At 39.0% G+C, this 14,893-nt stretch overlaps 1 protein-coding gene across 2 annotated transcripts in view; it reads left to right on the top strand.

Moving 5' to 3' along the window:
• The first annotated feature begins 342 nt into the window (after positions 1–342).
• The window catches only part of mcf2la (mcf.2 cell line derived transforming sequence-like a), a 46,026-nt gene continuing 31,475 nt past the window's right edge, over positions 343–14,893 (top strand). Inside the window, exon 1 of one of the 2 annotated variants that reach the window (XM_042404966.1) lies at positions 343–515. In XM_042404966.1, coding sequence (XP_042260900.1) covers positions 347–515 — 169 coding nt within the window. In that variant the 5' untranslated portion in view covers positions 343–346. The remainder of the gene's footprint in view (positions 516–14,893) is intronic. The other variant, XM_042404965.1, reaches the window with a different exon arrangement.

Raw genomic sequence — 14,893 nt, 5'->3', positions numbered from 1 at the left:
TGAATTTTCAAATCCTAGCAGACAAGCAGAAAAGGCAGTTTTAACACACTATTGTTGGAGAACAAATCACTATAACATGACATGACATGTAAAGATGGACACATGTCGAAGGCGTTTGTGTGGCAAAACTGCAAGACATGCAAGATGCAACATAAGTGATGATTTATATCTGGCCATAGCTGCATGTTCTTGTTCAGTCAGATATCGGTATGCAGATTTCCACAGTGGGAGGGGAGGGGTAGAGGAAAGAGGAGTGGTGTAATCACTTGAGAAACTTTGACAGGTGTGTGTGCAAGAAGAAGACAGACAGGGAGGGTTTGTAAATGCAGATGAGGAGGAGAGGCGGATGATACTCTTCTCTCTACCTGTGGAGATGAAGACGGTGAAGGTGGAAGTGGAGAACAGGCAGAGGGACGGGATGAGGGAACGTACGGGAGGAGAGAGGTTTACCTGCATCTCACTGGAGGAGATGGGGAGCTACTACAGATACACCCAGTGCTGTCAACATCTGCGTAGTGAGTTGGATGTATGAACTAGAACTGCATGCAAACACATATGTTGAGTCAGATTTGCAACGGAGATCATGCCTGTTAGGTTTGACAGTTTAGGTAAAGACAGAAATCTAAAGTCAGAATCACAAAAAACATTATTTTGTGACTGGAGTTTTGTGCTTTTAGTGTTGATTTGAATATTTATTCACTCTATTGTCAAATATTACATTTAGTATTCAACTGAGTCAGTTAAGTATGCTGTAGCTGGAACCTGGAAGTTGCTCAACATCCTCTTGATCATGTTATCAATCTACGCTGTAATTTTGCTATCTTGGTCTATTCTGTACACACAACATCTTTTGCATGTCTGTCCTGGTAGAAGGAACCCTCTTCTATTACTCTTCCTGAGGTTTCTTCCATTTTTTCCTCCATTAAAGGGTTTTTTGGGGGGAGTTTGGGGATACAGTGAAGTACCTTTTTTATTGACTGACAAGTGATTACCCACCTTACTAAACCAACAGTGAGTAAAGTGAGTACATGCAGTTTTTTTCCCTCATAGCTGTTAGTTGTTTGCCACGTAATGATCACATGAAGTTGTTTATTTTCTATGTTTTTGTGAAAAGCGAAGTCATGATTCAGGGGATTTCTGTTCTGGATAGTTTCATTTGCCGGCAGCTTTTTGCAGTAAATAATGTCAGTTCCCATCAGGTTGTAGTTGTTTAACTGTTCGATTTGATTTGAATCTTTGTTCTGTTTTCTAGATTACGCCTGCTACAGTAACATATAGCCTTAAAACATCCTCTTATAGACCTTCTCTGCTGTCGTGTCTCTTGTGAAAAGAGAGCATTCATTACAGCTGTACTGACAGGCAAACACGAATCACAAAGAAGTGATTCTACTCCAAATGAAAATACAATCAAAATGCAAAGATCTTTTGCGGAATTCATGTGCAGGTAAAATCAGCAGGAAGACTACAGTGTAGATAGACTAAGGTGCGTTATGTCATCAACTACAAGGCGTTTTGACAATCTTCTCCTCTGCGATCAAATCCAAAAATCTGCTCTTCCTTGACATTTGAGACAAGCTGTGTTCAGTGTCGTACAGCCGTTAATTCCCCCCAGCTGTTTGTTCTATTTCTGTACCATAAATTAAGGTTCTTTGGTCTTCTATTTAATTTTGCCCATCAAGCGCACAATGTATTCTTAGTTACCGAAAAAAATATTTATCCATCCTTCAGACTCTTAACTGGTGAAATATTCTTCTGTGGAGACTAAAGCACAGTCTGATGATGTTCATAAAGGACGAGTAATACAGCGCTACATCCTTATTTATTCAAGGTGGTTCAGGTGGCATTATTACCTGACAGACTGTGTGTGTGTTGTTATGCGTCTGCGTTAACAAAAGACTTCTGGTTGCCGGTATGCATGTCAGGCATTTGCTTGATTTTTTTTTTTTTTTTTTTTTAGATCTTGGTTCCTGTCAGTGACTGTTCACGTCTATTCTGGTCCATTTCCTGTGTGCTTTGATCTGTATTAGAGATGATATGTGTATTTTTAGTAAAAGCTGCTCTAGAAACGCTGTGTCACAGAGATAGGTGCTTCGTTTTTGCTCTTGATCTCATCATCCTGTCGCCTTGCTGAAATATTTCCCTCCTTGCTGTTGCTATAACTCATATTTGCATCACTAGTTTGTTTTGTGATGTAAAATGTTGATTGTAAGACATGAGCTGAATGGTTTTGATGAGTTTGTAGATTCTGATTTTTTTTTTTTTTTAAATTCAAGCTCTACTGTCTTTAAAGCCATATATTATTCACTTACATTTCTAAAATTTGATTTATACACCCTGTTAACGTGTATAATTTGATTTTGTTTCTAGTAAAATGAAATTAAATCTTACACAACAATCAAAGTGCTTGTGCTTGCAGATTTTGGGAATGTACAGTCGATTTGAAACAACAAAAATCATACGGTTTCGTAGCAGTCAGCTGTCTTTAACTTCCTCTGTTGATTCCCTACATGATGATCTACTGTGACTGATGCCTGTCTTCCCCCTAGGTGGGAAAAAAACTTCCTCTTTTATGAGTAATCTGATTATTTCGCAATCCGTTTCCCATCTCTGTGTTACACCTCTTCTTTCTTTCACTTTTTTGACACCTTGTGACCTCTCTGTGAGTATTACAAACATTGTACAGTTTTTTTGGGCATCTAATAAGCCTTAAAATGCATTAATCTGTTACTCCAACTGGACTTCTTGGATCATGTTCTTGTATATTTGTTTCACTGGTACTTGAAACAACACACCCTCACAAACACTCCTAATTATTTCAGTTAAAGGAGATTGAAAGGAGCTAAACTGGGCTGCAGTCCGAAAATGTCCAGTTGAAAAGTGTGGGGGTTTGATCATTGCTGTCATGTTCAAGTGTGTCCTTAAGCACCTTTTCAAACAACTAACTTTACTGCAAATCACTTGAGAACATGAGGGAATGCCAAATACATAAATGTGAAACTTTTAAACTGCTGTCGTCAAATCATTCTTTACACTTTTATATCTGTTTGGTGAGAAACTAACACAACCGCCCCTCTATCTGTCTCTTGAGGCTCTCTGTAGCACAGTTGACATCTTACGAGAAGAGGTTGATCACATTATAGCGCAGGAATGTCTCTTTCTTTTTATGACTCAGTAATCCCTCTCGCCGCTCGCTCAAACAATTTATCGGAGTGTTATGAGCTGGACTCGAGCCTTCATTGTAGTCTGCGCTGCACATTTAGACTCATATATATCAGCTGTTCCAGGGAAGGTCTGTGATGTCACCAGAGCATCCCGGCAGTATTGCATTTGGTTTATTGGGTTTTACTAGAACATGGAGGATTAATGACTGACTGTCAACATGCTCTTGGCACTCTTGTTATAGGAAACCTGGATGAGGGCTGCATCTTGTAAAACAATTAAAGACTTGTGACAATTCTGTCACATGTGCGTATGACTCTAAGTAGCTTTTGTGTGATCGACTGTAATGTTTTAGGGATGTTTGAGTTCTTGTTTCGAAACCAGTCAACCAGAGCTGGTACATTTAGGTGCTTTGACTGACTATGCTGGTCTTTAATAATGATGTATAGCAGCTTTACATTTTATGCCACAATCAGAATCTAATATATAGAAAAATGGATTATATGAGAAAATATTCTAATATAGCTAATCTAAGTACTTAGAGAGTTGTTAAACATTGCATCTAATGCTGGTCCATAGACTTGTTGTTCTGTAAATTAAATTCCATAAACAACAAGCCAGTAAAGTTCAGACTGATATGTTGTCACAACCTTGATTCAAGCTCTCAACTCCCTCACACCTTTTTTCCCCCCTTCTTCTCCTCTGCTTCTTGTTTCGGCCTGTGAGTCACTTCTCAATTGGTGTCTTCCTGTTTATGCTCCAGCTGGCCAATAGTGTTTGATCCCGGAGAGCGGAAGGAGTCAATAGTGTTTCGTCTTGGCCACAAAGACGTGTGTGTGTGTGTGTGTGTGTGTCGTGGGGTGTGTGTGAGGCGGGAAGGGGGGGTCAAATAAACAATTCATCTGGGAGTTATTCTAGCTCCAGTCTGCACCACATCCCACACACACGCACAGAGGCACAAACAGGTCTCCTTTACATCCCGTCATCCCTGTATACACACACACAGTTCAGTCTACCTTGCATCCCATGGAAACACACACAGATGCACACTGACACGTCAATGAATATTTTTAACTTAAAAGTTGATTCTTATGTATTTCACTTGTCATTCTGAGCCTTTAATGTTGCTTATCGTGTTGCTTTGAGCTTCTCTATCAAGATGACCCTCTCATAAACTTGCACATACGTCATAATAATGTTTATCGCGTGGCTGATTTCAGATGTTGTGAGACTGAGGAATTTTTCACATGTTCACATTGAGTTTGAACTTATACATTTCATTACCTGGATCAAATGAAGTTAGCTCAATCAGCCTGAGTTGAAGTCATGATTAGTGATAATTCATAGCATGGAAATAATTGGAAAATGCATCGTCAGATTGCCGTTCATTTCTCATAAGTGTTTTGATATTTTTCACCAGAAAAGACTTGAATTAGTAAAATAGGTCATTGCTAGTGTGAAAGTATAGTAAAAAATGCTTTTTTATATATATAGGACTAGCTAGTGCATCATTGGACAGTCTTTTTTGCAATAATATACTACATATACAACACTGTTCACTTATATATGTAAATACAACACTTTAAGGAAAATTCTGTTTTTTGAAAGTGAGCACACCTGAAATGTTCCCTGATTTAAATGGTGATGGATGTTTACGACAAATTGAGAAATTTTGGATAATAACTTTATTCACCTTATCTTCCAAATAAGTAAATATAGTTGATTAAACTGAAGGTTTGTTTTAAACTGGCTTTGCCTAGCTATGAACTAGTGAGTAAAATGTGATTTTTACCAAGAGGCATGATAAGTAACTAGCTAAGCAACACATACTGGCCACATCACGTGGTATTGCAGCATTGCCAAAGGATGCCCATAGCACACACCAAATATCATATATACATAAGAGATAATCATGGTACAGTACTGGGAAATAAATCACAATTATCCTTTAATATACCAAAGTAATTCAGTTAAATGTAGTGGAAGATTTATTTGAATGAAAAGAAAAAAAGTGAACTGAAAATTTGAATATATTTATTTATCTCCTAGTGTGCCAGAGCAATTTGACATGAATACTTATAGTGTGTATTGATTCTGAGGGCTTACATGTAATACATTGTTTGGTACCTTTTCTGACTAAAATGTAAACGTTCAGGGTGAAACTGTAAATTGACGTCCGGTGGATGAAACGGGTTGCTGTCAGAGCTGCTGGAGGACAAACCACACGAGACAGGAAATGCACCATTATAAACCCTCTGCCTTTCCTGTCCCACAGCAAATGCGCTTTATCATCTTAATCTGACATTACACACACACACGCCTGCATTTTGAAACGGCTCTTGGCATGTACACTCACTGTAACTGTATTTTGTTCAGATCTTTTCAAATCCCGTAGGCTCAAACTCTTCATCTATTGATAATCTTATCTCAGGCTAGACTGACAGATTCATCTTTAGTTTTTCCCTTAATCTCATTCTTAATCTGACACATCGTTTGTATTTCATCGCCTCAAGCCTAATCTCAGAATACATCACATCCAAACACCAGACTGAAGGATTAGAGAGCATATAAAGTGGCAGAGTTCACATATGTTCTTTTTCTAGATAGAAATTGGAACATTTTTAAAGCATTAGTCCTTTAATGTTGAATTGCTATTTTTATTGATAGATACAGCCAAGATTAAACATGTGTCCTATTTTGACGTTGACTGTATGGATGGACTGACCGTTAATGCTCATAGACAGCTGTTGATGTGCACTTAATTTCAATCTTTTCAAGTAAAACCATTGTGCAAGTCAATAAAATGATTCTGTTACATACTTTAGACCACACTGTGATAGAGTGAGTTTCCCTGCATGTCTATGTGTGTATATGGGCACTGCAGCAGTGAGCGTGGATTATCCCCTTTGTGCTGGTCAGCAGTTGAGCGCTGCAGCCTCCTTTCTTAGGTGTCTAACTCAAGTCAAATCAAGGCACAGAAATCTGATCTTTATGTGTAAAATCATTGCAGTGCCCCTTTAATTTTGAGAAACACAAAAATCTGCTTGTGGGACTTTACAACTTTCTTTTCAGTGAACCACTAGCTCTAAAGCTAAATATTATTCTATCTGTACTTCAGACTCCACCAACCGCACTTTACAGCTCGTTAAGTATTGATGGCTGTTAATTGTGAAATGTTTATTTATATTGCAGCCACAACCCTTGGGGCAGGATGAGGAGATGTGGTTTCTTAGTGTCACTGCTTATGGGCTTTTAAAACAGGGCTGGAGGCCTCATAAATCCTCAGGCTTGCTTGGTTTGTTTAGGCTGAAGACGATAATGAGGAATGTTACCAAAAAAGGACTTTGGATACTGACACATTGACCCCTCTTTAACATTTCATCTCTTCTTTATTCCTCTGCCATGTTTTAATCTTTCCAGTTTACAGCTTTTTTTTTTTTTTATTGTGTGGAATTATCAAGTTTCTACATCTAGGAGGGGGGGAGGTGTCCAGGCTTGTAGTGAAAGCATAAACTTCGGTGATTACCATCAGGAAACTGGGGTTTTTCAGCAGTAATAGGATACAGCAAAGTAAATTAAGTGTTAAGTGGTGTTTTTAGGGAGTAACTAGACATGCACGTCGTCATCTGTATGCATTGTAGATCAGAGGGAGGGATGAGAGGAGTTAGTGTATTTCTCGTTGATGTGAAAGAGAGCGAGCAAGACGTTGAATAAACACAAACAACAGAATCACAGTTTGAAAATGTGTGTTTTTCTCAGCAGGGCGGTTTCTTATGAATCGAGCTCCCGAGGGTCCATTCACATTTTCACCAGCCCAACTTCTCATTGCTTCTCTGTGTGTGGCACACTGGGTCCCCCTGCTGTCTTCATTGGCATTGTGTGTGTGTGTGTGTGTGTGTTTTGAGTCTGTGAGAGAGAGTGTGAGAAAAGCAAAAGAAAACGGAGAGATTGAGGCCTCCGTTCCCTCCAGCACAAACGTTACATAGTCTTATATTTGGATTGTGTACAGATATAATTTGGCTGGATTATACTTGCATATTAAACAATTCTCCACTACATATATGAGAAACTGTGTTTGCTTTGCTGTAGCCTCATTAGGAGTCTAATTATTTGGGTTTCTTGCCAGTTTGTTGTGATCAGATGTTGATTGGAAACTGTGATATCTGACACTTTGCAATCATAAGCTCATTCACCAAACCCAGAATTCGAACAATAACCAAAGATGAACTCAGGACAAATGTTATTTGTAGCTTCTTTCAATAAAAAGACTATTAAATATCATTCTAATTCTTAACTCATCCATGTTTCTGCAGGTAGATTTTCTATTATGACCATGTTTGTGAAATGCATTGAGTCTGAAAAGTAGAAAAGCACATAAATCTAAACCTAGAGAAGAAGAAACATGTGAAACATAGTCTGTACTAAGTGAATGATTCTTAAAGCTGAGAGAATAATTTGCCCTCATGATGAAAAGTACTATAAAAAGCTTTATAGATTAATGCAGATTAATCTAGACTACAGAGAAGAGTTTGATAAAAATGAGATCTACCAGTTTTTATGTTTCATTACTGACAGGATCAGGATGGAAACACCACATACATCACATTGACAACTTTAATTAAATTCACACCCAAACAAAGGGTTTTACGATTGCAAAATCATATTTTGTGTTGTGTAGCTGTGCTAACTTGTGCGTATGTGTTTGCATATTCTCACTGCAGCTGTGTTTTTCACTCTGTTTTCTGTTTAGAGGCTGAATCAGACGGAGAGATAACAGACTTTCAAAAACCGATTAGTATCAGCCTTTGTCTCAGCTAATCTAGTCCATTCAAACTGCCTAAAGAACAAAACAAAGAAATGTATTAATGCAGTGATCTAATTTATCTGCTGAAGGCTGTGAAGCACACTGGAGATTTATACATGAGAATGATGATAATGAACAATAATCACTATTGTAAAGTTGCAGATACTGTTGTTAATTCTCTAACTAACAATCTCAGTCTTGAAGTCCCTGAACAACACTTTTTGGTTTATTGTTCAGGATTTTAAAGACTCTTATAATCTGTCATGCTCTGTCTGTGAAAACAGTGGGAAACATGAGACTGCGCTGGGAGGGTGGATCATCTGAAGCTCCGCCTCACTGCCTGGCACAAATAAGGAGGAGGGAGGGGGGGAGGTGTGTGTGTGTGTGTGAGTGTGTGAGTGTGTGAGGGCTGCGCTGTGCTGTGCAGTGACAGCTCACTGAGCGGCTGAAGCTTGGCTGTGGCAGAAATGGACTGCCTGAACTTCCACCGCGATGCTCTCTGACAACATGTGGTTGTGTGTGAATGTGTTTTAACTGTGTGTGTGTGTGTGTGTGTGTGTGTGTATATATGTGTGTGTAAATGTGTATGAGGGGGGCATACATGTACCGGCAAAGCAATGGCTCTAAACCGAGTGTCTCAACTCTGCCACGATATCACCAGGCTGTGGCTGCAACTGAAGATGATGACAGGTAGAGTGTGTATGTGTATTTGTGTGTGTGTGTGTGTGTGAGAGAGAGAGAGAGAGAGGCAAATGACAGAGGTAGAACAACATAATTTGATACTAAAGTGTGTGTGTGTTGGGTGTCTTTCTTGTGTGTGGATAAGTTTTATAGAGAGAGATAAGATTGTGAGAATTCAGCAGGTGTGTGTGCAGCACAGACAGACTTAAAAAAAAACTGTATCCTGCACTTTTTATAGGTTGTGTGTTTGTGTTTCCTGCACTCTTGTAATGTCTAGTTGTCGTCACGTGCAACACCAAACTGCTGTCTTTGGCGTCAGAGGTAGACCAGGTGGTAAAGTAGAGCTAATGTGTATATACGTGCTTACCTCTTATTCTACTTAGAGCTTTATCAGTAGTGAGTCTACAGAGTGCTCAGAATTGAAAGGGTTTGTCCTCTATGAGTCATGAATATTCTCATGAAATTACATGACTAACTGTTAATTAGATATAGATATTTTGTTGTCATGGCAGCGAAGCAGGGTTGTAGTCTACATCACTTAAGTTGAGTCCAAGACTGAGTGGTTTCAAGTCTTTTATTCTTTCTACTGTTGTTCATACTGAGAGTCAACTGTGATAACCTCAATCACTCAATCATCTCTGCTTTTAGGAGTGTTTGAAGTGTGATAGAAACGTGAATCTGAATAAATGTTATTTGCTAAAATCGCAATAACAGCGCAGAGTAAAAAAAAAATTAGCAATGAAATATTCTTGCGCAATGTTATAAGCTAACTACGAGTATAACTACAATAACTTTCCACATATTTGTGCATAAAACTACGTCTGTTAGTGTTAATAAAGACATGTCACATGCTGGGCCTTGCTGGTGTTGCTGGGCAAAAAAAAAAAAACTGTAATAGGCGAGATCAGGGGTCGTCGTCAAAACACCCACCAGACCGACACAAGTTCAACATACTTTGAAAAAATGTCCTGAGGACGGGCTTGAAGTACAACAGTCTTTCTGTTCTGTGTGTCTTTCAGCTCATCACAGATATGTATCTGTGTACACTGTGTTGGCCAATAAATAACAATAAATTGCAGTATAGAAATGCCAAAGATACAGTGTCACCATTAAATGTAAAATGTCCCACGCAGTACTGATCTTGGTCACAATTCTTTATAAAAGGGATCTTTATGTATTTTTACATAAAACAGAGAATATTGCAGTTTGGCCAGTAGTGATGACAGTATGATGGATAAAGTGTAGTACAAACAAACTGGTGTTCTCTCTTGTTAAAAGCACGTGGATGTTCACAGAAGTTTATAAATGGCTGTAAAGCACTTTATGAATCAACTAAATGAATGGACATGACTGGACTTCATTATCCACATTGATTTCGTCTCATTGCCCAAAGATGCTTTTCCTACCGAAGGCATTTCTATCCATCAGACGGTTACATAATGCAATCTCAAGTGGACAGTGTGCTTTGTCTTGAGGCACTTTCCGTGTGTTAAAGGGATGTGTGTGTGTGTGTGTGTGTTAACATGATGTGTGTCTGCCCTCAGTACAGTACACAGAAGAGCACACTGACAGCATGTTAATCAGTCGGGAGCAACGTTTGGACAAAACCCTTTTGAGAGTTTGAATGTCAACATCTCCTCCCCCTTATTTTCTTTTCCTCAGTAATGTGTGTGTGTGGCTGTCCATCTCCATCATTTTAGCGGTGTTTAATGCTTCCTTGTTTGATAATGACAAACCTGTGAAGCACAGTGTTGATGATAATCCATGGAGATTCTGTCATGCTTTTCTTGGCCCTCTGTGGCCTTTTCCAGGTGTGTGTGTGTTGTGTCATGTTTTGTGTTGCTGTGCAAAGAGAGTGAACGTGTTTGCTCTGCTGGCAGATGGATTGAGATTATTTTATGAGCCTATACACCTTTCCTAGCGTTGCTTTTTGCCAAGTCAAGATTAGACGCTGACAAGTCTCAGCTAAGCTCCCATAATGCAATCTCGGATGTGGTTCCGTGTTTGTGTGTCAGAAGAATAAGAAGCATTTATCTTGCTGTGACATTACCTGTTTGTATTGGCCTTAACAGCAGCACTGCTGTTGTAATGTACTTTTCAGGCAATTTATTTTGCCCTTAAGAGGCTTATTCACAAAAAAAAAACAGCCTTAGCAGCAGCAAATAGTCTGTTACAGAAGAACTGTATCAACGTAACAACTGACTGTAAGCAAGAGAACATAATCAATAAACTCAATACAGAGCTAAATTGGATTAAATGGATGGGATGAATCTTTAATGATCCCTAAGGGGAGATAGAATGATGGCAACAACAAAATACAACAAATCAAATATAATGAGGAGCGACATATTTATCACGCTAATACACAACTCTGTTTAGCTCCAGGGCCTCTCCAGGGAGGGTGGATACAACCTGAAATCCATTTCATGATATATTGTCACATTTACCTCAATTACTATAATTTAAACTAATACTTTTCTTTGTACTTGACCTTGCTGCACCCAAAGAGCTTTCAGCATTAATGATATGACTGTTAGTGTCATTAAATGAGTAGCGATTTAAAAAGTTGCAGGATTTGCGGGAGACTGGTTAAAAAAGAAAAAAAAATTAAAGCCCAAACTGAGATAACCCTGATGACATCATTTGGGGATATTGTTTTTAGACTCCCCATAATGACTAAACTGAACTTGCACTGTTTAAAATGATCGACAATTAACATTGGTCGAAATGAGTATGATCTGCATCATATACATTGTGCAAAGTTGTTCAAAAAGAGACAAAAAATACTTGTTGAAAGAAATTAAAATGACTTAAAAGTGATTTTCATCATGGCCTACATGTAAGCTTAGAAGAGAGGGGATCGATTTCTGTCGAAGATCGTTGACCTTTTGATTATGACCTACTCAACTTCACCACAGTTACAAAATCACAAGGAGACTCTTTCAAGTAATTCAGATCAAGTTTCTGTTCTGGCCCGGATCAGAGTGCTGGGAGAGTGCTACAGTGCTCCTCTGTGGGTATCAGAATTGATGTGGTTTTGTCAAAATGTTGTGGTGCATATCCACTTAAAAAGATGCCAGTAATCACATGCGCATTATCCTAAACCTGCAGGGAGCTCGGAACATTTATGGAAAAACAAAAGAAGCTGAAAAGAGGAAAAACAATATTTGGAATTTGTGATAAAATGGATTAAAATGCACACAAACAGTACAATAAATCCTTTCTACTGTATCTATTATCCCTAAAAAGCTCACAATCAGTGACCTTTAAGACTGCTATGAGAGATAACTTCCCGTGCATGATGTCACTGTGTAAAAGAATAGTGTCAGGTTTTTTCCTACATCTGCGTGTTGCTTTTAGGGCAAGTAAAAACACATTAGCTCCCCTCCCTCTCTTTCTCTCTTGTAAGTTTTCTTTTTCCTCTCCCATCCCTGTCTTTCTCAGTTTTCATCTTCATCTTTGTTCTGAGGAGTATAATTACTGGTATCTATGGCCAGAGGCGACTAAAAAAAAAAAGGCTGCTGTTCTAGCCGCTGGTTTTACTCTCAGCTGAGCTTTTACCGCTTGTTTTTTTTGTCTCCCTTTAATGGAGGAGAGGGAAGAAGGGAGGATGACCTGGATTGAAAACCACAATATTGCAACGACATGCTTTGTAGTTTAGTGAACTGCACTCGCAGACCTCCCAACAGCTCGCAGTGTGTTTGGGTGTTACCTGATGCAAATTCCCATGAGATTACAGGTCTGCGGCATGCACTTGCAGCAGATAGAGGTTCAGTGCCGCTTTGGCGTTGAGAAAGGTGACTAACATCAAAATTCTTGGTGCAGAACTATCACACCAACAACAAGGACAATCAGATAGCTGCTTAGCTATCAGATTGGCACTGACAGCACGTCAAAATAATCCATGTCTGCTTTAAGGATTGCTAGGCTCTGGTGTGCTAACATGGAGCAATTTGATTATATGGGCTGTGGATTCAAGCATTTAAATCCTATAGTTTGCCTGCACTTGCTATAGAAATATATACAATCATTTAGAGTTATACACAGTAATATTTAATGTTGAAAGCCTTTGAAACAAATCTGTCAGACGTGGCCACATTTTTAAGATAACGCAACATTTAGCATTAGTTCCAAGCTCTCTTTATTCATATTTTGAGACGATGCAAATGTTTTTGAGTTCACTTGATGTTTACACTATTGTGGTACTAGAAACATATGTGCTAAATGATAAAAGAAAGATGTGTTGAATAAATAAAGATGGTTCGACATGAGTGGCCTGATAAATGGCTGAATTTACGTATTGCACAGCATTGCAACAACAGCATTGCCACTGGGTGGTACGCTGAAATGTTACAATAACAAGACTTTTTTGATATTGAAGACCAACTTTTCTTTTCCATCATCAGATAATGAAAACTCAACGAATTTCTGTAACAGATTTGAATACAGTTTGCTTGAGCATTGAGCCTCTGAGCTGTTGCGTGTCTGTGTGTGTTGTGTTGTGACGGCGGCGCAGACTGCAGACAGAGAGAGGGACAGTAGTGTGTTGTTTGCTGAGATGATGATGATGCTGCCATCTATTCAGTAGATTGGGGCTGCCTGCCAAAGTCAAGCCCGAAGCCATTGTTCTGTATTTCGAACCGTTGCTGAATGGGATCACTTTTAAATCGGCATCTTGGCCTTACCAAGACATACATGTAGGGTGGAACCACATTACAGCATTAAAATGATTTTCAAAGTGGCTGCATGACACACAAATCTGCTGACAATTTCAAATGTTAAAAATTATGATTTCATAGACTTTTGTGTGTGTTTTTCTTTCTCCTGAATCTGATCCATGAGACACCACAGATTACTTGTTATTGTCGGGGATAGTCGTATCATGCATCCTCAAACTGGCATCATTTCTAGTAAAAGTGGGTGTAAGTAAAGGTGAAATGAACCTGGACTCTCCTCTGGGTGTCCGCTGACTGCGTGCTGACAGCCACAGCTCTCATAAGACAAAGAAGAACCCAAACATTCACGTGACCATCAGTAATATTTTAATGTTTGTCTGGCTCATGTTTTTCCTGATCCACACTAATTCAAGCTTTGGGTTTGGGGATGGGCACCACACACATACACACATACAAACACACATTCCAGGCCACTGTTGGCCCTGTGACCCAGTTGTTGTTTGGCATGGTGTGTGTGTGCCTGCCAGCCCCTTCTCCTGTGAGTGTGTGTGTGTGTGTTAGATGTCCCACAGCAGTGACAGATGGAGCTCTGGTAAACCCTGAGTATAATGCCAGATAATAGGGCTTGGATTCCCTCACACAAGTGCGCGCATACACACACATACACAGCTGCAGAGCGGCTGGAAAATCCTTGCCTCTCTATATGCAAACACGTGCACACACATTTTGGCATTTGATGCCAACGCAGCAACTTTTAACCCCCTTGCTATGCCCTCACAACACACACATGTACACACACACACACACCTCATTTCTTCAACCTAGTGCCTTCAAGTCTACATTCCAAGCCAGTCCTTTCCATTTGGTGCATACCAGAGCAGCAGATGAAGGGCTGAAGGTCTCAGTGAAGCTTGAGTACTGGGTGACTGCCTGAATGACACCACTCCCATGTGCATTTATGAATGACACATAGGCATTGCAAGACATGGTACCTTGTGATATTTTAATGCCATGTCATTAGGCAGGACAAATATTTAAGCTGATATCATCATAGCCTGGGTGGAGAAACTTTACCTGGAATATTGTGATACATAAACAAACATTATTAAAGTTCATAAAGTGAGTCTTTGCACACATGCTAATAAATATCATTTTAGGCAACAATCTCTAGAACACCTGCTTAAATTTAGCTTATTGCTGCTAGCATTCAAAACCTTGAAGTGTGTAAATATAAGTCTTTAAATTCATTTTACAATGTTGAATCTGTGAAATTTGTCATATTTATTCATTGTGCACTTTGGAAAACAGTGAGTTGTGTTGATTGTCATTTAGTTCAAATGTGCACAATATGAGTGAGGTCGATATGAATTAGATTTAACACTTTTACTGTATCCTGTTTTGATGCTGAGACTTTGCGCAGTCAGTTAAGAATATCTAATACTTTTAAAGCCATATTTTTCCAACTACATTTAAAATCAATATTATTTAAAATCATATATATTTTTGTAACTCTTGATGCTCTAAAGTATGTTTCTAAGTGATGAGACATAGTAATCAGTGGATTCTGATGAGA

Source organism: Thunnus maccoyii, chromosome 24 (assembly GCF_910596095.1).
Source record: "Thunnus maccoyii chromosome 24, fThuMac1.1, whole genome shotgun sequence".
Taxonomy (NCBI): Eukaryota; Metazoa; Chordata; class Actinopteri; order Scombriformes; family Scombridae; genus Thunnus; species Thunnus maccoyii.
The sequence above is the reverse complement of the archived record's forward strand: the minus strand, read 5'-3'. Positions and strand labels throughout refer to the sequence as shown.